This window comes from Rhinatrema bivittatum, chromosome 3, assembly GCF_901001135.1.
Source record: "Rhinatrema bivittatum chromosome 3, aRhiBiv1.1, whole genome shotgun sequence".
In the NCBI taxonomy this organism is placed as follows: domain Eukaryota; kingdom Metazoa; phylum Chordata; class Amphibia; order Gymnophiona; family Rhinatrematidae; genus Rhinatrema; species Rhinatrema bivittatum.
Window position 1 is genome coordinate 322,913,136 of NC_042617.1, and position 26,730 is coordinate 322,939,865.

Consider the following 26,730-nt stretch of genomic DNA (forward strand, 5'->3'; position numbering starts at 1 on the left):
TTTGGACGTTCCCCAACTTCGCCACTTCCACTGAAGATCTCAGTGACGTCCCCAGCAGCTCATCCATCGCTGTTGATATCTACAACAACATCCACCTGTCATCTATGCAGAAGACGACTTAGTACAAGTTGAAGAGATGCTGGATGTTCGTAAAGAGGCAAGACTTTTGAAAGCTTCTATGAGGAAGGTTCAGGCCCTGAAGAAGACTCTTGGGAGCCTCAGACCAATATCCTGGATAAAGAGATGCTTCGTCAGTTCCACCTCGCGCATCCTTCAAAACCTAAGCCTGGTACTCGAAGAGGAATTCGCCCTTTGAAGGGGGGTACTGTTATGTCCGTCGGTTCCCGACGCCCTCTCTCCGCCCTCTTCACCTCTTTTGGCGCCTCCCTCTTCGCCATGGGAAGATTGGCTGCCGCGGTGTTTCTCTGCCGAGGTCCTCCAGCGTCCCTGGACCAGCTCCACGCTGCTGACCCCCATGTTTCCTGGAGGCCTAGGGGTGCGCGCGCGGCGCGGCCCCGACTAAAATACTGGCAATAGCATGAACCTCAGGGGCGTCCCCCAAAGATGACGTCACCTGCGATAGATATGTAAGGTCTTAGAATTTGCTAACAGATCGAGTTAGCATGGATAAGGATATGGATAAGGATTCGTTCTGTCTATGCTACTCTGCCTCCTCGGACTAACCAGGGGTACCTGCTCCTCAGGGGGCCTCACGCTCTCTCTTACTTTGTAGATTGCAGTCTGGAACCGGTACTCGCTCTTTGAGGGCCCTTGTTTCCAGACTTCTTCGAATTCACTTCTGCCTGGAAGTCAGCACTGCCTACTACATCTGTGAGTTACCATCGCTCTCTCAGACCTTTCCTCCCCGGAACCAGTACTCGCTCCTCGAGGGCCTATACTTTCCAGCTCCTGGGCTTCTATGAGACATTGTGTGAGTCTTACCATCTGGTTCGGTACATGAACTCTGCTTACCCTGCCTACTCACTATATTTCAGTTTCTCTACAGCTCAGCCACCTTGGGATTGCTGTTCCAGCTTCTGAGGGACTACAGCCCAGCCGGGCATTCCAGCTCACTACTGCCACCTCTGGTGGTTCAGTATACTGTCTAATAAAAGAACTAGTGTGTGTCTGTCTCCATACTCTGAGCCTGACCGGTGGTCCCTCTCGGGGTCTTCCCCGAGGGGCGTGGTCATCTGCCACTGGTCCAAGGATCCACCCACAACTCTCCTATATACTACAGAATGCTAATTCCTATCTGATTGCTCCTCCCATCAGATAGCAGTTTCAGAACAGATTGCTAACTCCCAAGCAGACTCTTAACTCCGAACTGAACACCAAAACTGTGATTCTCTAGGTGGCTGCCTAGTACTTCCACTGGCTCTACACTCTCTCCGATTCACACCCACCACTCCCAAACAGTGTCGCTCCCTCTCTACTTCCCACCCTTCTCCTTTTCTACCTTATTCACAGCCTCTTCCCTTTCCTTTCTTTCCTTTCTTTCCTTTCTTTCCCTCTTACACTCCTCACTTGCACTCATTCCTTTCCCTTCCCTCCCCTCATTCATATCCCCTTTCCCTCTGTCTTCTGCAAAGGAAGAGCATTGGAGACCAAACCTTTGAATTAATGATGCTACGGGAGCTATATAAATATTAAACAAAAGCAGAGAGAGAATGGAACTCTGCACCTTTAACCAAACATACCTTAGAATAATCATTCCCTCATAGTACCCACTGGGCCAAAAGTTATTTCAACCACTGTAAGGCCAGACCCTTCATACCAATGTTAATTAGTTGATCTATTAGACGTGAATGATCCACTGCCATCAAATCTAATAAGACACCATCATCCTGCATCCTAACATTATCCAATAAAACCAATGGTAAGGTCTCAGTACTACATCCTTTTCTAAAACCAGATAGACAGGGATGAAGGCTTTCTTCTTTAATAACAAGAACCATCAACTGCTGATGAACCACTTTTTCTAGTACCTTGATTAAAAATGACAGATTTGAGACTGTATATTATCCAGAAAATATTGATAAAGCATACAAAGAAGTTTAGCACAGGTGGTATCAGATACTTAAGGTGCAACTGTCTGAATCTCCAGTCTTTTGCCCACAGTGGGCTGTAAATCATATCATTTAATACATCAAAGTTCAAATCATTTACCACCCAAAAATATTTTTTAAAAAATTAATTTTCACACATTTTAGTGCAACAATGCCTTCACTCTAAGACACAATATTTAAATAAAGAAATAAAACTTATCACAAGCCACCCATAGTATCAAAACTTCAGTACTGAAAACCAAAGCTTAACACCATGATGTTTCAGCACCATCTACATCAGGGCCTGATCGAAACTCATAACTACAAGAACCTGTAAAGGTTGGTATGAGCCCTTGCTGCTGCGTCATAGTTGACTCAGCCTTGTAGGCAAACCTACGAGGCCTACACTGGTAGCTAGCAAACGCACCCTGTAGCAGGATGGACTGAAGGTTCACCTATACCAGTTGCCTCCCCTGCAAGATGAGCACTTGGGTTCTGGCAGCCAGCAGGTCTTAGGCAGGTCTCTTGGGCAGAGACAGGACAGGAAATGGGAAGACAGAGTCAGAGAAAGGCCAATGTTGGGGCCGGCTGCAATCAGGTGTAGTCAGGTCCAGGCAGAAGGTCAAGATTTGGAAAATTAAGCTAAGAGAGAATGAAGACACACTGAAGACACTGGATGAGATAAACGAGACAAAGCTGAATGAGGTGGGCTGGACACAGAAAGCAGGAGAAGACAAGGAGAGCAGAACATGGTAAGGACATGTTTGAACAAGGCAAGGCTGGAGAACACAAGTCAAGACATGAAAAGGCAAACTGAAGACACAGGAACTTGGGAATGTGGCAACATGCACTGCAAGTAGACCTGTTGCTGAGGTGAGGAACTGCTGCAGGGCCTTGGCTTAAATAGGCCAAGAGACTGACATCATCTGAAGGCATCACTCAGTGGTTCCTGTCACTGTGCGCATATTATGCACGTGTCTACGGGAAGGCTGGGTGGCACGGCAGCATGGAATTCTGAGTTCAACGGCATTTCTGCTGCACTGAGGGCAGGCCCTGCCGGGGCTGACAGGAGAGTAAGGTGGTTTGAAAGATTGACTCTGGCGGCTTCCAGCTGCACTGAAACTAACCAGTGTTAGTGGGCGCATGCCGCAGCTCACAGGGCCTACCTCCGGGTCACAAATCTTAACAGAAACAGAAAAACAAAGCATACGGTTATATTAAAACAAACACATTTAAAACTTACATCATTTACACTGGACATAGTGTCTCCAGAGTATTGAAAACCAACATGCCCACACACAGTCCTTTAAAATCCACCGTGTTACTGTACTGTCAGGGACAGGCCTGCTCCTCCCCAGGCAGTACGCTCTCTACTGGTCCCTTGGGGGAACTTATACGTAGCCTGGCCCAAGCTCCTTATCTTCTCCATGGTATAGGGATAGAATGTTTCTTGCTTGTGATAACCCACAAGAGTAATGGACCTAGAGCTTTTACTTTATTAAAAGACATCTAGGTCTGCACTTAGCCTTTAGTAACCAAAATAAGGTACAAAGCTCCTCAGGGCAAAATAGTTACTAATGTCTTTAAGAACATAAGAAGTTGCCATACTGGGTCAGACCGAGGGTCCATCAAGCCCAGCATCCTGTTTCCAACAGTGGCCAATCTAAGTCACAAGTACCTGGCAAGTACCCAAACAAAGGAAAGCAATTCATTTTTTAGATTTGAAGAGACATAGCACAGTCAGTTGAGGATGGAACAAGAAAGAAGCAGGACAAATTATGTTTCAGCAATTTTTCAACAAGTTTCTCAGCTGGCAGGAGCTTGTCATGGCAACATCATTTTTTTAGGTGAAAGTAAGAACACTTTGAGCAGTGACAATTTTTTTTTAGTCAGTCATCTGTTGGATCTCACTGCCCTCTGTAGTCATCCACACAGTGGCAATACTTGAGTAAACAAAAAAAAAAAAAACCCAAACAGGTTTTAGGCAGCTGTAAAGGCTGGGGATATGTACTCTCAACTGGAAAGTTCCTCGGCTCTGCAGGCACATCCAGAAACAAAGCACAAACTTCACTGAAGAAAGCAATCAGCAGCTTTCTGGTAGCTGTAAGAGCTTTGCTGTAATGCACAGAAGAAACAAGTCACAAACTTCTCTTTGGTAATCAATTAATAGTTCTTTGGTAGCAGGGATGGCTTTGTAGAAGAACACCGTAGCTGGCAGAGCTTTTCAGTAATGCACAGAAGCAAGGCACAACCCTCTCTTGAAAAATAACATGGCACTTCTCCTGACTACTCTGAGAGTTCTGCGGAAACACTCTCCTGCCCACAGAAATCCTTTTTGCTTCTGTGATTTCACTCTGAGGTCTCCATTAGTTCAGGGAGATCCTCAAAGCTCTCTATTTCCTCCTCCTCCATGGGTTCCATGCCTCTTTCATCTGTGGCTGCTTGACTAGGGAACCATCCCCCTTTCCCTCCCCCTCTCCCAGGATATTGTTCATTTTATAGAGCTGATCCCCTGGCTCATTAGCTTCACTCTTTGGGGCCTCCTAGAGCTCCTTGCTAGCCCTGGGAATGTGGGAAATTTCTTGAAATCTGGGTTTCCTGGGTTTCTGCTGGGTCTAGAGGTTTGTTCCCTCCTGTTTCTGACTCAAGTGGGGATTGGGGATACCTGTCCTTATAACATGTTCCTATAAGTTTAATTTAAATGTAATTGTAATCCACCTTAAGGCCAATCTTGGAAAAAGGTACAGAGAAGGGCAACCAAAATGTTAAAGGGAATGGAATGGCTCCCCTATAAGGAAAGGCTAAAGAGGTTTGGGCTGTTCAGCTTGCAGAAGTGATGGCTGAGAGGGGATATGATAGAGGAATACGGAGGTTAAGGTGAGGGGATGGGGTACTGTTGGGGTGGAGGAATAGTGAAGGGATCAATTGTACCATGTACTGTTTTTCTGTGTATTTATATATATGTATTTCTCTTTGCATGGATATGGGTCAATAAAAACTTTAAATTAAAAAAAAAGAGGATAAATGTACATCAATTGTTTATGCTTTAAAAAATACAAAGCCTAGGGGCAGCTGTATGAAGCTGGTAAGTAGCACATTTAAAACAAATCAGAGAAAATTATTTTTTTCACTCAACAAACAAGCTCTGCAATTCATTGCCAGAGGAAGTTAGCATAGCTGCGTGTAAAAAAGGTTTGATAAGTTCTTGGAGGAAAAGCCCATAAACCGTTATTAACCAGGTAGATTTGGGGAAAGCCACTGCTTAACCCTAAATGTAAGCAGCATGGAATCTATCTACTATTTGTGATCCTGCCTACTATTTGTGACCTGGATTAGCCACTGCTGGAAACGAAATACTGGGCTTGTTGGATCCTTGGTTTGACCCAATATGGCAGTTCTTATGGTGAATGTTAAAAGCTAGTCAGAACTCATTTGCTTCCTATTTCCCAAAAGAGAATTAGGGCTTCAGTATTGGCTAGGTATCTGGAATTACAATTGCCCCATAGTTTGCAAAAATCACTCTGCCTCCCCCAACCTACTACAAAGAGGCCTTCCAAAATAGAGACTGGGCATTAGCTATTTTCCTTGGATCCAGTCAAAACCTTGGCCCTGGTTATGACTGGGTGATTGAATGAGGTTTTCAGCTCTTTCGATCTCATTGATCTTGAGCCCTAATGTCTTGGAAACAAGAAGATCCCTATAAGCATCTCTTCTGAGGACAAAACTGCTTCTATAGGAAACCAATATGGTATCTTTGAGGTGCCGGCAGCAGGGAGAGTCTACATCCACTGCCTCTTTGGCCTCTCTTCAAAAAGATTATCCTAGCATCATGTCCTCACAAAAGCCATAAGGAGCAACCAACTCCCAACTGAATTGACCTGCAACTGATGATGACTAATTCTAGATGGTATGGTACTTCAAAAGCTTGCCAGCCCTGTTTAATGCTTTTCTTTTTTGCTGAACAGTATACGATTGTGTATCTTATCCTCATTTTTATTTCTCATAATTTTAGCTAAACAGCTCATCGATTTTCATATCCATATTGGAACAGAAACTGGCCAAAAGGTAATTAAATAAGTAACATCTGTGTTTGAAATCATTCCTTCCCTCATCCTGGCTTTCACACTGCTAATTAGAATAAAAAAATGATAGGTCAGTGAAATCTCAAAATGTCCAATATTTTTGTCTGTAAGAGATGTTTATTTGTAATCCCACAGATGTATCATAAGGTATTGTAGGCTTGTAATGAGTTAACACCATCCCCTAACACGGATTGTGTTTCGTACAGTAACTGTGACAGGAGGGACCAACAATCTAAAAATAAGAAATAATATATTGTTTCAATAAAGGGACAAAAAAGGGCATCGAAAAACATACAAGTATGTAAGACAAAATAATTTTACCCCAACTTTATAAATGTATAGATGTTAAAGGTAGAATAGCTCTGGTAACAAAAATGAAAATTGAAGATTAAAAAGAATTACACAGTGAGCAAATCTATGCATAAATACAGATAATCAAAACATGTAATTTCACAGGCTGTTAAATGATCAGTCATTCATAAATATTTAACTCATCGCAATATATGACTTGCTTTCTTTGTTGTGGAGGTGTATTTACCCTCTCCCCATGGGGTGAATTTGTCCCCTTTTGTGACTCAGCATGAGCAACGCTGGATTCATAATTTAAACACCATTTCACCATGGGTTTTGAACTCCCACATAGACTGGTCCATGTTCTTCTAAAGAATATTTCCGGCTATACTTTACAACTCTTAATTTATCCACCTTTGTACTTTTTCTTTTTTTACCGCATTTATGTTTTTTTTTCCTTAGCGTGTAGGCAGATGAATCCAGAACCACTGGGTTATGCACCTCTACCACAGATGGAGATAGCTCAAAGCTGACATCACAGTACATATACCCCTGCAGTGATATCAGCCCACCAGTATTCTCCATCTCCAGCTGATGGTGGATATGCATTGTTACGTCCTTCGGTCACAGACGACTGCGACCGTTGTTGCTCACCTCCTGCTTTGCATCTTTACCTCCATGGGGAAGTCTTGCGGCCTCTGCCAGCTATCGCTGGCCTGCCTACTGTTCCCGGACCTCCCTGGATGCTGCGGATGCTGTCGACGGCCATCTTGCCCTTGGAACTCCCTAGGCACGCGCACGCGGGCCAGTCTTAAGTACGTCATGGTGGGAACCTCGGGGGCGTCCCCTCTGGATGACATCATCCTTCCAGGACATTTAAGCTGGCTGTCCCTGCCTACCTACGACTTGTCAATGAGTTCCATCATTGCTGAATCCGCTTCGCTCACTACGGACTTTCCGTTCGAGTTCCTGCTACTTTGGCGTGAGACGCTCTGGGTACCCACTCCTCGGGGGCCTTTCCTCATCTCTGGCTATCTGCTCCTCGGAGGGCCTTGCCTTGGACTACTGCTTGCCCCATTCCCCAGGGCTTCTCCTGGAACCTTCTCTACTGTGAATACCTCCGCTCTACGGACCACTACCATACCATCTCTAGTGTGGAACTCTCATCAGTGTACCTCGCGCTGCAGGCCACTACCGCACCATCTTTAGTGAGGAACCCTCATTGGTGTACCCCGCGCTGTGGAGCACTACCATGTCATCTCTTAGTGAGGAACCCTCGTCGGTGTACCCCGCGCTGCGGACCAATACCGTGTCATCCATAAGTGAGGACCTCTCATCGGTGTACCCCACGCTGCATACCACTACCGTGTCATCTCTTCTGAGGACCCTTCACTAATGTGCCCTGCTTCACGGGCCACTACCGTATCATCTCTACCAAGGAACCTCATCGGTGTACCCCACTCTGCAGACCATTACCATATCTCCACTACAGAAGTATTCCCTTTGGGTATACCCCATCGCACAGACTCTGTATCTTTCTCCTGCACGCCCTGCTTCATGGGCAGTGCCTCTATATCTCTCTAATAAAGGCTCTATTCCACAGCTGTGTCTGACGTCCACTGAGACCTCGCCTCCCGATGGTGAGGCTCACAGGACTCCTCCCTGTGGGCGGTATTATCTCTCACCCCAGCCCAGGGCCCACATACCTACAAATCCTAACAGATTTCCAAGTCCATGGACCCGGCACAGGTCTCGGCGATTCAGGCCATCCCTGGCCTGGCCCAGCGAATTACAGAGCAGCAAAAGGTATTAGAGACTTTGGCTAATGCTATAAATCAACTGAGTACTTGGCTGGACTCTGACCCTACGCCTGTCAAGCCAACCCTTGTTTCACATTTGGCACCGTTCCGGCCTCCAGTGCCCCTGCCGGCACCTCCTTGTTTCGCAGGTGACCCCTTGTTGTGTAGGGGCTTCTTAAACTAGTGCAGCATGCACTTTTCCTTACAACCTGCATACTTCCCCGACGTAGTTTCCAAAACTACGTACATGTTGTCCCTCCTGGACAGAAAAGCCTTGGCCTGGGCGTCACCCCTTTGGGAGCAAACGGATCCGATCCTCAACATCTTGCCGGATTTCCTCACCTTATTTCATTCCATATTTGACGATCCTGGCCGCAAGACCATCGCTGGATCTACGCTCCTGCATAGTCATCGAGTTTAGGACTCTCTCCTTGGAATTACAATGGGACCTGGGCTGCCTGTGTGCCATATTCCTAGATGGTCTAAGCTCACGCATCAAGGACGAATTAGCAGCACGAGAACTCCCTGAGGCATTGGATTCTCTCATTTTCCTCGCCGGTCGCATTGATCACAGTTTGCGTGAGCAATTGCACGAGGCTAGGGAACCCAAGAGGATGTCTTCAGGTGTTCCACGCATTCGCACAACACCATCCACCCAGGCCGCTCCTACACCAAGCATCGAGGAAGAGGAACCGATGCGAATGGGTCACAGCCATCTATCCGCAAAGGAGAAGCATTGTCGGCAAAGATCAGGTCTTTGCATGTATTGTGGCCAATCGGGTCATGCGGTACCCTCTTGGGAAACTCCCAGGCCAAGGATCTGCCGGAGGACTCCTCTTTGGCCTGACCACACCCTCTGCTCTGATGACACTGCCTGTCTCAATTAACTCGGATGCTCTGGAATTTCACACCCTGGCACTGGTGGACTCCAGGGTCGGTAGAAATTTTATACTCAGACAACTCGTGGAACACCTTCGGATCCCCACCATCTGGACACCTATGCCATTGCTACTTTCCTAGATTCACGGCGAACCATTACCAGGCGAAGTTACCTTCTCCATGATTCCCATTCAACTTCGCACCGGGTCACTGCACATGGAGACCATTTCTTTCTTGATACTGGACAAGGCTATACACCCTGTTGTTCTTAGACTGCCGTGGTTATAGCTGCACACACCACAATTCAACTGGAGCACTTTACAATTGTCTCACTGGGGCAACTCCTGCCCCAGTGAGGAGCTGGGTTCTTTTTTGTGAGAAAAAAGGACAGCTCCCTCCTTCCGTGCATGGATTACTGCATCTTAAATGAGATTATCCAAAAGGATCATTATCCCTTGCCATTAATCCCAGAACTCTTTGACAGGCCCCAAGGAGCCAAGATATTTACCAAATTGGACTTCAGAGGAGCGTATATTTTGGTCAGGATACGCCGGGGTGACGAATGGAAAACCGCATTTAGCACCCGCTATGGCCATTTTGAATATTTGGTAATGCCGTTTGACCTCTGCAACGCTCCGGCAGTATTTCAGAATATGATGAATGAAATCTTCAGAGACATGCTCTACAGTTGTGTCGTGGTTTATCTGGACGACATCTTGGTATTTTCGCAAGACCTTCAGAGCCACCACTTGGACGTCGCCAATGTTCTACAATGCTTAAGGGATAACCAGTTATATGCCAAACTGAAGAAATGCTCCTTTCACCAGGAATCTATCCCTTTTCTGGGTTATGTGGTCTCCAGCCAGGGGTTCCAGATGGATCCACAAAAGAGTAAAAGTATTCGGGATTGGGCTTAACCAACGGGTGTTAAGGTGCTTCAAAGATTCCTTGGTTTTATTAACTACTACAGGTCGTTCATCCACCATTATTCAACATTGATCGCCCCACTCACAGCTATGACTTGAAAGGGAGCCAATCCTTCCCAGTAGTCATCTGAAGCTGTGACCTCCTTCCAAGAACTCAAGGAGGCGTTCCTACGAGAACCATGCTTATGTCACCCATATCCCCGATGACCCTTCATCGTTGAAGTGGACGCTTCTGACGTCGGTGTCGGTGCCGTCCTCAGCCAGCATTCAGCCAGTCACACTTTGCACCCATGCTCATTCTTCTCCCGACGCTTCACCCTGGCAGAGTGTAATTATGGAATCGGGTCAAGGAATTACTGGCGATTAAACTGGCCTTCGAGGAGTGGTGTCCCTGGCTCGAGGGACCGCAGTACCAAATCACGGTATACCCTGACCACAAGAACCTCGAGTACTTACACCATGCTCAACGCCTTAATCACAGACAGGCCTGCTGATCTCTCTTTTTTACCCGGTTCAATTTCCTCTTGCAATACCGGCCAGCCAATAAGAACACCCAAGCTGATGCACTTTCCCGTTTGTTCACCACGGAAGATGTTCCAGATATTCCATGGCATATTATCAATCCAATGAGAGTTCTCCTCTCTGCTGAACACACAGTGCCATCTGGAAAGATGGTGGTTCCCCGAACATTTAGAAGGAAAATCCTCCACTGGGCGCATGATTCCTTACTCGCAGGCCACTCCGGTCAGGCTAGAACTCTTTCCACTCTTCAGAGATTTTACTGATGGCCAACCATGAAAAAATACGCTCAAGCATATGTAGAATCATGCCCCATTTGCACCCGGCAGAAGCCGCCGACAGGCTGCCCTAGGGGCTCCTTCAATCTCTTCTTGCACTTAGTGAGCCATGGACACTCATAGCCATGGAATGTATTGTGGATTTACACCCATCCAGTGGCAACAACACCATTTGGGTCACCGTTCCGTGGACCGCTTTTCGAAGATGGCTCACTTCGTGGCGTTACTTGGTTTACCTTCAGCCCCGGAGTTAGCGAAATTGTTCATTCGCCACGTCTTTCACCTCCACGGACTCCCGAGACGCATACTCTCTGATCAAGGGGTTCAATTTACGGTGAAATTCTGGAGGTCATTATGGAAAAAATTCAACCTCACATCAGCCTACCATCCACAGGCCAATGGACAGACTGAGAGGACGAACCGTACCCTAAAGCAGTTTCTCCGGGCATATGTGAACTCTCGGTAGAATGATTGGTCCGACTTACTACCCTGGGCCGAGTTTGCCTTAAACTCCCACCAGTCTGCTTCTACTGGATCTTCACCCTTCCAAATAGTACACGGACACCAGCCTCTGCCTCCTCTTCCAGTACCTCTGTCTGTGTCATCTCCAGCGGGACAGGCCTCTGCACAAGAGTTACACCAACTTTAGGAACACACCAAGCAACTTCTACGGCAAGCTGGTCAGAAAGCAAAGAAGTTCTATGATGCCCATCATTGGGCAGCTCCTCAGTTGAACCCCGGAGACAAAGTGTGGCTCAGTGCCCGCTTTATTCGTTTGAAACTGCCCTCAGCTCGTTTCGCTCCCAGATACATCGGGTCTTTCTCCGTACTTCACCGGCTGGGCCCGGTCACTTATAGCCTTCATCTACCCACGTCACTCAAGATCCATAACGCCTTCAATATCTTGCTATTAAAGCCGCTCATCCTGTCTGAATTCTCTAAGAAACCACCTGAACCCCAACCTCTGGCCGCTGAAGAGGATATAATATATCAGGTTGAGGACATCTTGGACGTGAGAAAGCGCAGAAAGCGTTGAGAATATCTGATCTCGTGGGAAGGATTTGGCCCTGAAGAGAACAGCTGGGAGCCTACAGTCAATATCCTCAATAAAGAGCTGATCAAACAGTTCCATACTTCGCACCCAAGAAAGCCAAAACTCCCAGGGAGAGGCCCTAAGAAGGGGGGGTACTGTTATGCCCATCAGTTGCAGATGGCTGCGACTGCTGTTGCTCACCTCCTTCTTTGCATCTTTAACTCCGTGTGGAAGACTTGCAGCTTCCGCCAGCTATCGCCAGCTTGCCTACCATTCCCGGGCCTCCCTGGATGCTGCAGACGCTGCCGACCGCCATCTTGCCCTTGGAACTCCCTAGGTGCGCGTGCGCGCACGGGCCAGGCTTATGCACGTCATGGCAGGAACCGGATGACGTCATCCTTCTAGGATATTTAAGCTGGCTGGCCCTGCCTACCTAAGACTTGGCAACGAGTGCCCTCATTGCTGAATCTGCTTCGCTCACTATGGAATTCCCGTTCCAGTTCCTGCTACTTTGGCGTGAGACGCTCTGGGTACCCGCTCCTCGGGGGCCTTTCCTCGTCTCTGGCTATACGCTCCTCGGAGGGCCTTGCCTTAGACTACTGCTTGCCCTGTTCCCCAGGGCTTCTCCTGGAACCTTCGCTACTGTGAGAACCTCCGCTCTATGGACCACTACCGTACCATCTCTAGTGTGGAACTCTCATCGGTGTACCCCGCGCTGCGGGCCACTACCACACCATCTCTAGTGAGGAACCCTCGTCGGTGTACCCCGCGCTGCGGACCACTACTGTGTTATCTCTTAGTGAGGAACCCTCGTCGATGTACCCCGCACTGCAGACCACTACCGTGTCATCTATAAGTGAGGACCTCTCATCGGTGTACCCCGCGCTGCATACCACTACCATGTCATCTCTTCTGAGGACCTTCACTAGTGTGCCCTGCTTCATGGGCCACTACTGTATCATCTCTACCAAGGAGCCTCATTGGTGTACCCCACTCCGCAGACCATTACTATATCGCCACTTCAGAGGTATTCCCCTTGGGTATACCCCATCGCACAGACTCTATATCTTTCTCCTGCACTCCCCTCTTCATGAGCAGTGCCTCTCTATCTCTCTAATAAAGACTCTATTCCACAGCTGTGTCTGACGTCCACTGAGACCTCGCCTCCTGATGGTGAGGCTCACAGGGCTCCTCCCTGTGGGCGGGACCATCTCTCACCTCGGCCCAGGGCCCACATACCTACAAATCCTCACATGCATCTCCCTACTGAGTATTGCGTTAAAGTTTAGGAGAAAAAAAGGTGGAAATTAATTTGCCCCGCTATCCCGAGGTGATACCTTAAGGTCCCTCCCTCAGTTGAGAATTCCTGAGGTGATTTCCATGTGTTGTGTTTGAGGCATTGTGGACCCTTGGTCGCAATGGAGATGACTCCGCCCACGGGGAGGAGCCCCGTGTGGAACCACTGCGATAGGCTGACACAGATAGCAGACAGAGAATGGATAGAGTCTTTATTGTACTGCTGTAAATAGATGGTGAAGCAGGAAGGTAAGGCACTGATCCACAAAGTGCCAATACGCTTAACAGGCTCAGAAGTATAGTCTCACCCAGATGTTCACGATAGGCAGGAGCCCGCAGTTCGGGTAACACCGCGGCTGGTGGGTGGAGTTGGAGCGCCGGATCGTAGAGGTACTCACAGAGTGAAGGATAGTAGCATGGTGGGATCGAAGGTTCGTGGTGCAGGGTATGAAGAAGATAGGCCCTTGAGGAGCGAGTACCCAATGGTCCAATATCCTGAAAATGAATAGAGAGAAAAGACTTCCGAGGAGCGGTTGTCTTGGTTAATGAGGACCCCGAAGGGAAGTTGGAAGCGAGATACCCCCGAGGAGCGGGTGTCTAGAGCTTCTGCTGGAGCAAGGCCCTTAGCATGAAAGTGGCCTTGCTTAGAGTGAACAGCTTAGAGCAGGCAGAGTAGCGAAGCGAAGTTTTTGCTAACTCAAATTAGTAGCGGAAGCGGAGGCTAGATATACCCGGAGGTACTGACGTCATGCGGTGGGGCCGCCCCTGAGGTTCCCGCCATGACGTTTATTTGAGCGTCGGAGATGTGCGCTTGTGCCCTAGGAGGCCGTGGGAGAGAACATGGCGGATGGGGAGACCCATGCTGATCTGGAAACGCCGAGGCCCTCGGCACTCGGCACTGGAGACAACCATCTTGCCCAAAGAGAGAGAAAGAGGAGAAAAAGAGGTAAAGCAGAGTGGTCGCAGCCTTCTGCAACCAACGGATGCAACACCATGGTCCCTCAGATGAATGCCTTGGTCCGGTAGCTGGCTTTTGAGCTGACGTGGTCTTAGCTGTAAAAAAAAAACAACTGAAAGGCAAATGGTTGCAGGAAGCCAAGCACGGCGGTGAAGGTTTTTACCCTCTCTCCTAGCAGCTCAGTAAAGGTTTTAAATTTCTTGAGAAAAGAAGAGGAATTGAGTAGCGATTCCCCCCGCCCCTGGTCTCCAGAGGCGGGGGGATCCGACAGCTGTTCCGGCCTCTGGGGTTTTTCGGGGGTCGAGAGAGCAGCTGGCGGGTTGCGCAGCCTTTGCAGCTAGGCCCTGCTCCGAAGTTTGGCTGGTTCACTGCATGGTAGGCCATGGCGGCGCCTTCACGCACTTTTTGAGCACTGTATACTCCCTTCTTCAGTTCCGACAGAGCATGCCTTGTGCGCCAAAATGTCAGCATGTTGTGTGTTTTGGTTGTGCGCCTAATTGAGCACCTAGCTGGATGCCTGGTTCAGCACCTAGTTAGGAGCATAAAAGTGCCTTCCAGGGCGACCGTTTGTGCGCACATGCACACACCTTTTTACGCGTATTCGCACATGCTTGTTTTTACGCACAATCCCTGAGCGTCCTGTTGGAGCTCAAGTTGGGCGCTTATTTTGTCACAGTGTTATGCGCCTTATCTGATGGCACCTATAGCGAAGAAACCTACGCACCTTGCCCTATGTGTGGCATGTCATCTCAGCCTGGCGTGCCTTCTAACTTGTGTCAGAGCTGTTAGAGGCTCAGGAGGAAATACCCTCTTCTGATTTTACTAAGCCCAGTTCTTCCCAGCCTGGTACAGAATTGGAGAAAGAGCTGCCAGAAGGATCACCTGATCTTGGGGCTGCACTAACTGGTTCATCAGCAGGGGAAGGTAGTTCAGTGGGCTCAGGACACCTGACGCCGGGCCTTGGCATGGATCCTTCAGGCTTTTCTTGGCTGGAATATATTCAAGGACTGCAACTTTTTCTTTAGGTAAGACCTCGGCCCCAGCCAAACTTATCCAGTCACCGACAGGGAAATCCCACATGCTTGGTGCTGCAGATAAACATCTCAGTATGCCTGGAGCTGGTTTTCCCGACAGGGATCCAGATGGCATGGATGATGAGACTGATCCTTACTTCCTGGAGGATGGAGAGATTTCTCCAGGATTGGAACCTTATAGAACTATGTTGCAATTCTCTCATAGATGAGTTACTGGATCTCTTTTCCCAGACATTGAAGATGATGGGAGTACCTGGGGCTGAATCCAAAAATTAATTCTGGTTTCCTTGCATAAAGTCTCATGTTTTTTTTCCTATTATGGAGGCTATTCAAGAAATAATTGATCTTGAATGGGGCGCCCAGGAAGCAAATTTTAAAGGGGGGTGAGTCTTGGATGGACTGTACCCCCTGAATCTGGTTGCGACAGAGCAATTGCATTTTCTGAAAGTGGATGTGCTTGTCTGTGCCATTAGTGTTAGGAAATGTGGACCCTGCCCCAAGGTGGGGTTGGTGCTACCTGCGGGGTTGAACCCCGCAGGTCTCCACCGTTGGGCAGCGAGGCTGGCTGGGAGCAGAGGCAAACAAGAACTTTGCCAGTCCCAGCCCGCGTTCCCCGCAGGTTGAGCCCTTGGGTGCCGGGGCCAGCTGGTCTTAGGTGGACCTCTGTGTGGCTGGTCCTGGAGGAAACAGATGGCTGGAAGCAGAGAGTGTCAGAGAGGGCAGATTCAGTCCAAGGTCTAGGTACCCTCAAGGAAAGAGAGAGAGAAGGCCTCAATGGATGAGATGCTACAGCAGTTCTGGAGGCAGTAGAGCAGGACCACGTGGGGCAGGCCCCGTGGAAAGAAAGTGCAGGAGCAGAGGCCTGTAGAATGGTATGTTGAAGCAGGCCCTGAGCGGGGAAGCTGCTGTGACAGGTTCTAGTGGAGTAGAAGGACTGAGGCACTGCCTGAGGTGCGGCAGCACAGGAGCAGGAACCTGGGAAGTAGAAGCACTGAGAGATACACCGAGGAGCGGCGACACAGTCCCGTAATGTAGAGGCGCTGAGACAGGTCCTGAGAGGGAGCGTAGAGACAGCGTCTCGTGATGTAAAAGCTCTGACCCAGGCCCCAAGGGGCGGAAGCGCAGTGATAGGGTCTCATGATGTAGCAGCACTGAGCCAAGTCCCGAAAAGCGGGAGCGCTGAGGCAGGATCCCAGATGTAGAAGCGTTGAGGCAGACTCCATGGAGTGGGAGCGCTGAGGCAGGATCCCAAATGTAGAAGCGTTGAGGCAGGCCCCGAGGAGCGGGACACCAAGGCAGGGTCCCAGATGTAGAAGCTCTGAGGGAGGCCCCAAGGAGCGGGAGTGTAGTGGCAGGATTACAACGAGCAGAGCAGGGATCCGTAGAACAGGAGCACCACATCTGAAGTACTGGAGCAAGCACCAGCTAGGAACCAGGGAACTCGTTGCCAAGTCAGCTAGTGGTGGAGAGAGGTAATCCTTAAATATCCCAGGCCAGTGATGTCATCAGCCGTGGACAAGCCTGAAGTTCCCGCCATTAGCCCTTTAAAGGGAGATGGCGCGCGCACACGCCTAGGGAGGCCCAGGGTTGGAATGCTGGTTGGTGCCGCCCAGCTGCCACGTGGAGCACAGGAAACCATGGGGAACGCAGCAGCAATGACTGGCTGCAGCCATGAGAGCACCGGGAGTAAAGGACCAAGCGGCTGGTAGACGTAACAATTACCAAGCAGATGACTATTCCCATTGAAGGGGGAGCAGAATTGAAAGATATGCAGGATAGAAGGATTGAGGCTATCCTTAAGTAGGCCTATGAGGCAATGGAAATGACCTTGAGGATAGCTTCTTGTTGTTCCTTAGTGGTTCGCTCTTGTTTGCTACTCTCTCAGGTCGATGAGTCTGATGCAAATTCTAGGGCAGTGGTGGAACCAGCAGCCGCCTTTTTGGCAGAATAAGGCTGCGATTTGGCCTGCACTTCGGCCAGAGGGGTAGCTTCGGTAGTTGCAGCTAAGCATTAGCTATGGCTGAGAAATTTGGTCGGCTGATGCAACCTCGAAGTTTAACCTTACAAAGTTGCCTTTAAAGGCTCGCTGTAGTTTGGGAGTGAGCTGGAGAAAATGGCCAATAAGTACGGTGAGTCCCTGGTTCCTCGATTGCCAGAGGATATGAAACATGCACCGCATTCCTTCAGCTTGAGAGGTCACACTGGGGATTCCGATGTTTTTGGCCCCAGGGAGGAGTGGCCCTTCAGAGGACTCAACCTTTGGGTAGATCTCAGTCCTTTCATTCCTGGCAGCCCAGACGGGGAGCAGGCTCGGGTAGTGGAGCACCCCGAGCCTCCCAATGAAGGTGTGCCAACCCATTTCCGGGAACAAGAGATAGGAGGTCGCTTCTCTATTTTTTTTTTATCAGAGATGGGTTGAAATTGCTACAGACCAGTGGGTTCTATGGGTGATTCGAGATGGCTATGCGCTGGAGTTTCGCAGTGTTGCCCGGGACCTGTTCAAGATGTCTCCCTGCAACACTCCGCAGAAGAGATAGGCAGTGGAGTGTACATTGTTCAGACTCATCCTACAGGTTGTAGTTCGTTTCCATGTCTCAAGAAAATACAGGCCGATATACCATTTATTTCATTGTGCCCAAGAAGGAGGGCTTGTTTCTTCCCATCCTGGATCTCAAATGAGTCAACCGTCATTTGTGTGTGACTCATTTTCACATGGAAATCTTGCACTCAATGATAATGGCAGAACAGTCAGGGGAGTTCCTGACATCTCTGGATTTGTCTGAGACATGCGTGCAGATTCCCATCTGACTAGAGCATCAACGAATTCTGCATTTTGTGGTTTGGCCACTGCATCCAGAGCTTTTTCTAAAGTCATGGTAGTGGTGGCAGTGGAGTTGAGGAATGATGGGATCCTGGTTCAGCCGTTCTTGGATGACTGACTGATTCAGGCCAAAAGTCTGGAAAGAGCCTCTGAGTCTTTCGAAGGTGATCTCCTTGTTGCAGGAGCTAGGTTGGGTCATGAATCAGGCCAAGAGCAATCTCTGGCCATCACAGTCAGTGTTCGGTTGGATACAGAACAGGGCAGGGTGGAGTGCCATATTCAGAAGCTGATGGCACAGGTTCGTCTGTTGATGAACACAATACACCCAACAGTGTGGTCCTATCTGCAGGTGCTTGGATTGATGGCTGAGACCCTGGAAGTGGTGCCATCGGCGAGGCGCACATGAGTCCTCTTCAGCACACTCTGCTGTCTTGTTGGAGCCCACAGTCTCAAGTCTATTCGATTCGGCTCCACCTGCCAATGGAAATTTGCACTCAACTGCAGTGGTGGTTAAAAGCAGATCATCTAAGGAAGGGAGGTTCCCTAAGTTCACCGGACTGGCTAGTACTCACGACAGATGCGAGTCTCCAAGACCAAGGATCTCACTGTCAGAAGCTGACAGCGCAATGCTGCTGGAATGCTGTAGAGTCTCTCTGGAACACCAATCAGCTGGAAGCCCACATAACCTGGTTGGAATGCTTGCAGTCCAGGGACAGGTTGCAGGGTCAAGTGATCCAGATAATGTCTGACAAAGCAGGGAAGAATCAAGAGCCAGCAAGTGTCGCAGGAAATAGAACAACTTATGGAATGGGCGGAAGTGCATCCTCAGGAGATCTCAGCTTCACACATTGCGGGAAAAGACAATGTAAGAGCAGACTTTCTCGTAGGCAGTGTCTGGACCCAGGAGAATGGGAATTGTCAGATGAAGCATTTTAGCTAATAGTGGATCACTGGGCTCTGCCGTTTCTAGACCTGCTGGCGACTTTTCGCAATGTGAAGGTTTTTCGATTCTTCAGTTGCCGGAGAGATCCAAAGTCTTTGGGCATTGATGCTCTCATGCAGGAATGGCCGGTAGACAAGCTGCTGTATGCCTTTCCCCCGTGGCCCATGTTAGGCAGAATGGTTCGAAAGGTCGAGAGTCACAGAGGGATGATGCTTCTGGTGGCACCAGACTGGCCCAGGAGACCATGGTATGCGGATCTGTGAAGACTCCTGGTAGACTTCTCCCTATGGTTTCCAGTGCACAGGGATCTGTTGCGGCAGGGGCCTGTTCTTCTCGAAAATCCAACTCTATTTTGTCTTATGGTATGGCTCTTGAAAGGGCTTGCTTGCTGAAGTGTGGATATTCTACTGCAGTGATTGCCACCTTGCTACGAGCTAGAAAGTTCTCTACTTCCTTAGCCTATGTGCAGGTTTGGCGAATGTTTGAGGCTTGGTGTGAAAATTAAGGGGTTCTTCCTTGCTCAGTTCAGATTTTGGAATTTTTGCAGGATGGTTTGAATAAAAGATTGGCCCTTAATTCATGAAAGGTACAGGTAGCAGCTCTTGCCTTTTTCAGGGGTCATGTGAATGGTGGACCCTTGTCGGCTCATCCAGATGTGGACCGTTCCTTGAAAGGAGTGAATCATCTTCGTCCTCCATTGCGGTTACTAGTGCCCAGTGGAGTCTCAATCTGGATTTGGAGTTTTTAGCGGGTTCCACATTTCAACCGATATGTAACATTTCTTTGCTGTTACTGACCTTGAAAACAGTGTTTTTTGTGGCGATTTGTTCTGAGCGTAGAATATCTGAGCTGCAGGCCTTATCAGGTAAATAGTAGTTTCTCATTTATCTTTATTTTTATGTTTATTTTGTTTTCATTCATTTATACATTTATTTTTTTCTTTTTCTATGACACTATGTCTAACGTAATCTCCGCCCACATTAGACATCATTCTTTAGAGACAATCCATTATCCTTAATGGACAATCTCCTTTGTACTACTGCATTATACCTGACAGGAAGTCTTTCATTCATTTGTTAGGCATTAGGACTGGGGGGGTGCCTCGATATTGGCAGTCACGATCATGTGACTATTTTTTGGCACCGTTTGCCTCCTCACACAGTGGCGTAGCCACGGGTGGGCCTGGGTGGGCAGGTGCCCACCCAACTTAGACCCAGGCCCACCCAACCTGCACCGGAACTGCAAGGCTGTCGCGGGATCCCATCCCCGCGACAGCGAACAAGAGAACCCACACCTCGCGCGCCATCACGGCACACATGGGGAAGCGCTGCTGCGGCCGTATGGCCAACCGGTCTTCCTGTTCGGGGGGGGGGGGGGGAGTGGAAGCGCAGCTTCCGCTTCCTCCCCCCAATGCAGGAAGATCAGCTGCCTCTCCTGCTGCCACCCGTTCTCCTGCTATCTTCGGGCGTCGGGCCGATCTTCCTGCTGGGGGGGGGGGGAGGAAGCGGATGTTGTCCGCTGCGCTTCCGCTCCCCCCCCGACAGGAAGTTCGGCCCGACGCCCGAAGATAGCAGGAGGCCGGTGGCAGCAGGAGAGGCAGCTGATCTTCCTGCTTTGGGGGGAGGAAGCGGAAGCTGTGCACGTGCTTGAATGTGTATTTGTGGATGAGAATGGGAGTGTGTGTGTGGGTGAAAACTGGAGCCTGGGTGTGTATGTGGGTGAGAATGGAAGCTTGAATATGTGGGTGAATGGGAGCTCGAATGTGTGTATGTGTGGGTGAGAATGGGAGCCTGGGTTTGTGGGTGGGTGAGAATGGGAGCTTGAATGTGTGTATATATGGGTGAGAATGAGAGCCTGGGTTTGTGTGGGTGGGTGAGAATGGAAGCTTGAATATGTGGATAAGAATGGGTGCTTGAATGTGTGTATGTGTGGGTGAGAATAGGACCTTAAATGTGTATATGTATGGATGAGAATGGGAGCTTGAATATGTGTGGGTGAGACTGGGAGCATGGGTTTGTGGGTGAGAATGGGAGTCTGGGTTTATGTGTGTGGGTGAGAATGGGTGCCTGGATGTGCGTCTGTGTGTGCATAAGAATATAAGCCTGGGGAGGGGTGAGAAAGTGAGAACTTGTATGTGTGTCTGCAGAGAATGTGAGCTTGTGAGGGGGGGGGGGAGAGCATATGAGAGTGACAGCTTGAGTGTGTGAGAGGGAGTCTGTGAGAGAAAGCGTGTGTGTGTGTGTGTGTGTGTGGAAGGGAAGAAGACAGTAATAGAAGAAAGACACTGAAAAGGAATTAGGAAATGAGCTATAAGGGAAAAAATGGGAAAAAGAGACCAGGACCAACTGATTAGAAAAATATAAAGATCAGACAACAAAGGTAAAAATATATATCTATATTTTGAGATGTTAGCAATTTAAATATAAGCAACAACACCGCTCTCTCAAAATTTATGGACAGGTAGGAGCCGTGTATAAAATCGTAATAATAAGAAGGCTAAAGTACCACAAATCACCGTGAATTATGTTTGTGTCATTAAGTAAACCTCATACTTAGGCGTAGATGTGAATGTTATGCTGCATAATTTGGCATTATTTATCAGTAAAAAAAAACAACTAGTAGACCTGCATGCCTTCAGCCCACCCATGTTAACCTTGTGCCCACCCAAAAAATCAATTCTGGCTACGCCACTGTCCTCACACAAAACTTTAAACGCTGACCAGAACATCGGTTTCTCCTGATTTGTCATTGCTACATCTTGTTTTGAAATGTTGGTACATTTTTTCATTGTATAACAGCATTATCTTATTTTCACTGGGCAGCTTTTTTGTACATCGGGTTTTGCCCTACTAGCTTCTGCTCTGAAACTGTTTTTCTAGGATGCGATATAGACTGGATGTATAATCAATTCTGAAAAGAAAAATTGTTTTGTTTCTGTTACATCCTCTGCACATTATAAACCTGTGGGTGAGTTAAATATTTATGAATGACTGATCATTTAACTGCCTGTGAAATTACATGTTCTGATTATCTGTATTTATGCATAGATTTGCTCACTATGTAATTCTTTTTAACCTTCAGTTTTCATTTTTGTTACCAGAGCCATCTTGCCTTTATCATCTATTCATTTATAAAATTGGGGTAAGATTATTTTGTCTTGCATACTTGTATGTTTTTTTATGTCATTTTTTTCTCCTTTTATTGAAACAATATATTATTTGTTATTTTTAGATTTTTGGTCCCTCCTGATGCAGTTATTGTATGAAACACGGTCCGTGTCGGGGGACAGTGTTAACTCATAACAAGCCTGCAATACTTTGTGATATATCTGTGAGATTACAAATAAACATCTCTTACAGACAAAGATATTGGACATGTTGAAATTTCTCTGCCCTATCATTTTTTGATTCTAAATATTATATGGTTGGAGCAATCACATTTTCCTTTCACACTGCTAAGCCATGCATTTTGCTGTCTATTTTGCTTCAGATTCAAGAAATGCTCACTAGGGGTGAGAGTATCTCTGAAGAAATGGTCACAGATCTGCTGATTAAGAAGATGAATTCTCCTGAAGTTATGCACCTGGGTATGCTTGTCTGAGCTTCCTTGAAATGTGACTATTTCTCAGAAAGGCTCCCCAGAGGCAGACTGAGCACCACAGTCTCAATGTATAGATAAGATGATGGTGCAGGAAAAAGGGCTTTAGATTTCTTAGGAACTGTGTTTTTTAAAAACAATTTTTATTTATTTTATTTAAAAAATCTAAATCCGCATATAATCCATGGCTCAGGGTGGCGTACAGTAAAAACATTCATAAGAATCCAGCAAACAAGAATTAGTTTGAACTGCAGGATAGTTCGAGAGTCATTTACAACAGTATTATCTATGTACCTTGTTAAGTTTTAAGTTTTATGTAAACCAATATGATAAACTAACGAGTACCGGTATATAAATGCTTTCAAATAAATAAATAAGTATTAAGACACAGTTGCTTAGGTCTGAAGGGACGTTATGGGATAGGACTGCCCCCTCACGGGTGGACCAGGCCTTGTTTTTAACTGAATCAGGAAGGAAAAATATATTGTTCTTAACCAGAGCCATTATCTTGACATATGAAGAGGGGAAGCCTATATTGACCTTGATTGCACAATGGAATGCAGATCTTGGAATGACTCTGACTGATAGAGACTGGGGGATACTCTGGAAGAAGGTGCATAGCGTTTCCATTTGCAGTCGCAAGACTGAACTGATGTATAAGCTGTGAGGAGGACTTACAGAATTCCGGTCTACTTTGCCAGGTTTTCTTCTTCCACTTCACATCTGTGTTGGTGTGGGTGTGGGAGGGGTGGAGTTTTTTGGAGGAGGGTGGAATCGACTATTGCAGACATTCTGAGACACCAAGTGACTCGTTTGCCTGTAACATGCCTTCTTGGACTTTGGGTTGATGTATCTTTGGCAAGCCAGCAGCACAAGCTATGTAGCCATCTCGTATACACTAGATTTACTATTGCGACACAGTGGAAATCACTGGTATAAGCTGGTTCATGATATAGCAGTCATTGAAAAGAAGACTTTTTTTCTCCGTAAGAAGTTGTTTTTATACGATAGAATAAGGGGACCTTATTGGAAATACTTGATTGATATAGGAGGGGGAACCCAGGGATAAAGCTTTGGAGGGCATAGTATGGGCTGCATGTCAAGACGAATAGTATGCAATGTTTTCTTTTTTCTAGCCTGCATGTACTCTTGCAAATATTTGAATGTGTGTCCAGGGCTCACGTGTTTGTTCTCAAGACATAACTGGATGGTACATTGTTCCTTATTATTGTGAATATCTGCCTTTGGTTTAAATAAGTTAAAAAAAAAAAAAAAGAATCCAGCAAGCATAAACTAAGACCATGACAAATAAACTGCTCATAGCCTCGCTGAGGAAGGGGGAGCCTATTCCGACGGGTGGAAGCTGCCTGCTGGCGCTAACTTTTAAAAAGGAGATAGAGCAGCTTTTAAAGCCAACAGTTGCTCAGAAGCACTTGCTTTGGAGAGAGGGATGTTTAAACTTATTGTTGGAAACCAGAAAAGACTTACAAACAATTACCTGGTATACGTTTGTTCCTTGTGGACACCAAGCAATAAAACCAAAAACGTTTCTGATTTTTAACATTACTCCTGAAAATCCCTATCTATTTCTCAATTGTTTTTATTACTATCAGTATCAGCAAGAACATGCACAGCTTCCCACATTATGCAAAAGTTATAACAAATTAAGGGGGAAAATGGACATAAAAAACTGTAAAATAATCCTGCTAGCGTCCCCTCCCCGTCTGTTTGGAGAAAGACTGAAAACCTCTCCCTCACATGGACACCTGGTTTTGGCCCTTGCCTGGCCTCTCGCTACACCTGACTGGTGCCTTCCTCTGACCCTAGCCTGCCCTTGGACCACGTCCCTAGCGATCTCCAGAGACCTTCGCCGAAGTCCTGCTGGCCCCAGTACCCAAAGCTCAATCTGAGGGGAATGAGGACTGACAAAACTGGAACGCTAGAATATCCTGATAAAAAGGTTGTAGTAAAAGCTGCTGCAATGCCATACATCCCATCCCAACTGATCTTTGGCTTTCCTCTGACTTTGTAGCATTCTCAGTTGAGAATCAGAGACTCTGGACTGGCTCTACAATAGTATCTTTGAAGAAATCAAGTTTCATGCGTCCTAAGGGTTGATGCTATTCAGTGTCATCTTGTGCCACAGAACTCATGAAGCATCCCTTTTATATCAGACTAGCCGTTAAGCCCGTAACAACGGGCTACATTTACAATTTTTTTTCAGTCCATTTCCTTCCCACTCATTCTCCTTCCCACTCCCTCCCCCTCATTCTCCTTCCCCCTCATTCTCCCTCCCACCTCCCCTCCCTATTCTCCCTCCCACCTATCCCCCTCCCCCTCACCTTCCCCCCTCCCCTCACTCTCCTCCCTCCCCTCAGTCACTCCCCTCTCCCCTCCCCTCACTCTCCTCTCAGTCACTCCCCCTCCCTTCAGTCACTCCCCCTCTCTCAATCCCCTCCCCTTTCAGCTCATCCACAACCCCTTCCCTCGGATGGCGCAGACGGAAGATCTCTGGGGGGGGGGTGTCCATCCCTTGCGCGCGCCGCTGCCGCCGCTACTGCTCCTTGCCACTGCCGCCGCTACTGCTCCTCCCAGCGCCATTTTTTTCAGGCATGCTCCGCTCTGACCGACGTGCTCACCTGCGCATGTGTGGTACAGCTGCTCTCTACTGCGCATTTGCGGCACGTCGGTCAGGGCTCCCTTATCTAGTAGATAATCAATAACCTGGCTATTGTTAATGTCTGCATGTGGTATTTCTTTGAGTTTTTGTAGGCGATTGTTGTATCTGTGGACCCTTGGGCCAGGATGAGATTTGCTTTACGTGCCAAGAGGAACCCTGCAGGTTCTCTCCTCCAGCAAGCCAAACCAGACAAAGCAGAGACCGGTCTGGAGCTTCATCTGTTTCAGCCCTCATTTCCCTCAGACTGAGCCTTTGGGTACTGGGACCAGCAGGACTTCGGCGAAGGTATCTGGAGATCGCTAGGGATGTGGTCCAAGGGCAGGCTAGGGTCAGAGGAAGGCACCAGTCAGGTGTAGCAAGAGGCCAGGCAAGGGCCAAAACCAGGTGTCCATGTGAGAGAGAGGAAGAGGGGCAGATAGGGCTGGAGCAAGCAAGGCAGGAGCAGGTTGGCCAGACGAAAGCTGGAACAGGCTGGGCAGGCAAAGGCTGGGACAGGCTGGGAAGATGAAGGCAGGGACAGGCCGGGAAGACGAAGGCTGGACAAGCAACATGCACTTCAGATGAAGGTGGACCTGTTGCATTGGGAATGCTGTCCTAAAATAATGTGAAGATGGTGGTGTCATCATTAGGGGCCATGGGGTCTTTCCTGCTGCGGTCACTTTAAGAGGCTTAACGCTGGGCACATGCACACCTAAGGGGTGCAGGAAGAGGCAGGAGTTGGTGGTGTCCTGCTGCGTGGCATGCAGTGGCCTCCTGCCGTGGAAGGGGTTTTCAGCGTTCAGCTGTGCCAAGGACAGAGACGGCTGGCTGGAGCATGCCGGCCGCAAAGGTGAAAGAGGCAGATCTTGGAGACAGCCTGCAAGCCATCAAATACAACAGCAATGATACCTTTTAAAGCATCAACAAAACCGATATAGCCCATGAATGTTTGAAAGCACACAAGTCCCCTCTTTGGTTGTACTGTATCCCATCTTTTTGTGTCTAATGCAAGGTATCGCTGCCTAAGAAGATTCATAGTCTTCTCAGAGTGCTATACTACAAAATGGAAGGTTCCAGTAGCACTTAATAACCATTCTGGGGGAGATCACGTGACACCTTGGCGAGAGCAGATGTAGGCTCTTGTCTCCGCGCCTAGGCCCTCAGAATCCCCCCGCATCCACGGGACAAAATTACCACCAAAGAGCCCAGCCTTCGTTAAATAACAGTGGTCGATTCTACGGACCCTTTGGGGATGATGGCGACGCGCACGGGAAGGAAGGACAAGGAGCCAAGTAAGGAGAAAGAGAAGGCCCGACCGCCAGACTCGATTTTAGATGAACCTGCCTCCCCACCGGACTCCGGCGTGGTGCCCCTAATTACTGCGGCGGATCTGACGGCGGCGATTCGGGCTGCCATAAACCCGGAGCTTCAAAAAATATCGGAGAAGCTGCAGGATGTGTCCGCCGGCTTGACAGCCATTGATCGGCGGTTCGGGGAGCTGGAAGCGCGGGTCTCCTCCACCCAAGATGGCCTCGGAGTGGCCCAGGCGGACATTATTAATTTACAA

General features: G+C 48.2%; 1 protein-coding gene across 6 annotated transcripts in view; it reads left to right on the top strand.

Annotated features, from left to right (window-relative positions):
- The window catches only part of AK9 (adenylate kinase 9), an 829,950-nt gene that overhangs the window by 34,392 nt on the left and 768,828 nt on the right, over window positions 1–26,730 (top strand). For all 6 annotated transcript variants that reach the window (XM_029595283.1, XM_029595287.1, XM_029595288.1 and 3 more), the window contains exons 4-5: window positions 6,061–6,113; window positions 22,397–22,493. In XM_029595283.1, the coding sequence (XP_029451143.1) occupies window positions 6,061–6,113; window positions 22,397–22,493 (150 nt within the window). The remainder of the gene's footprint in view (window positions 1–6,060; window positions 6,114–22,396; window positions 22,494–26,730) is intronic.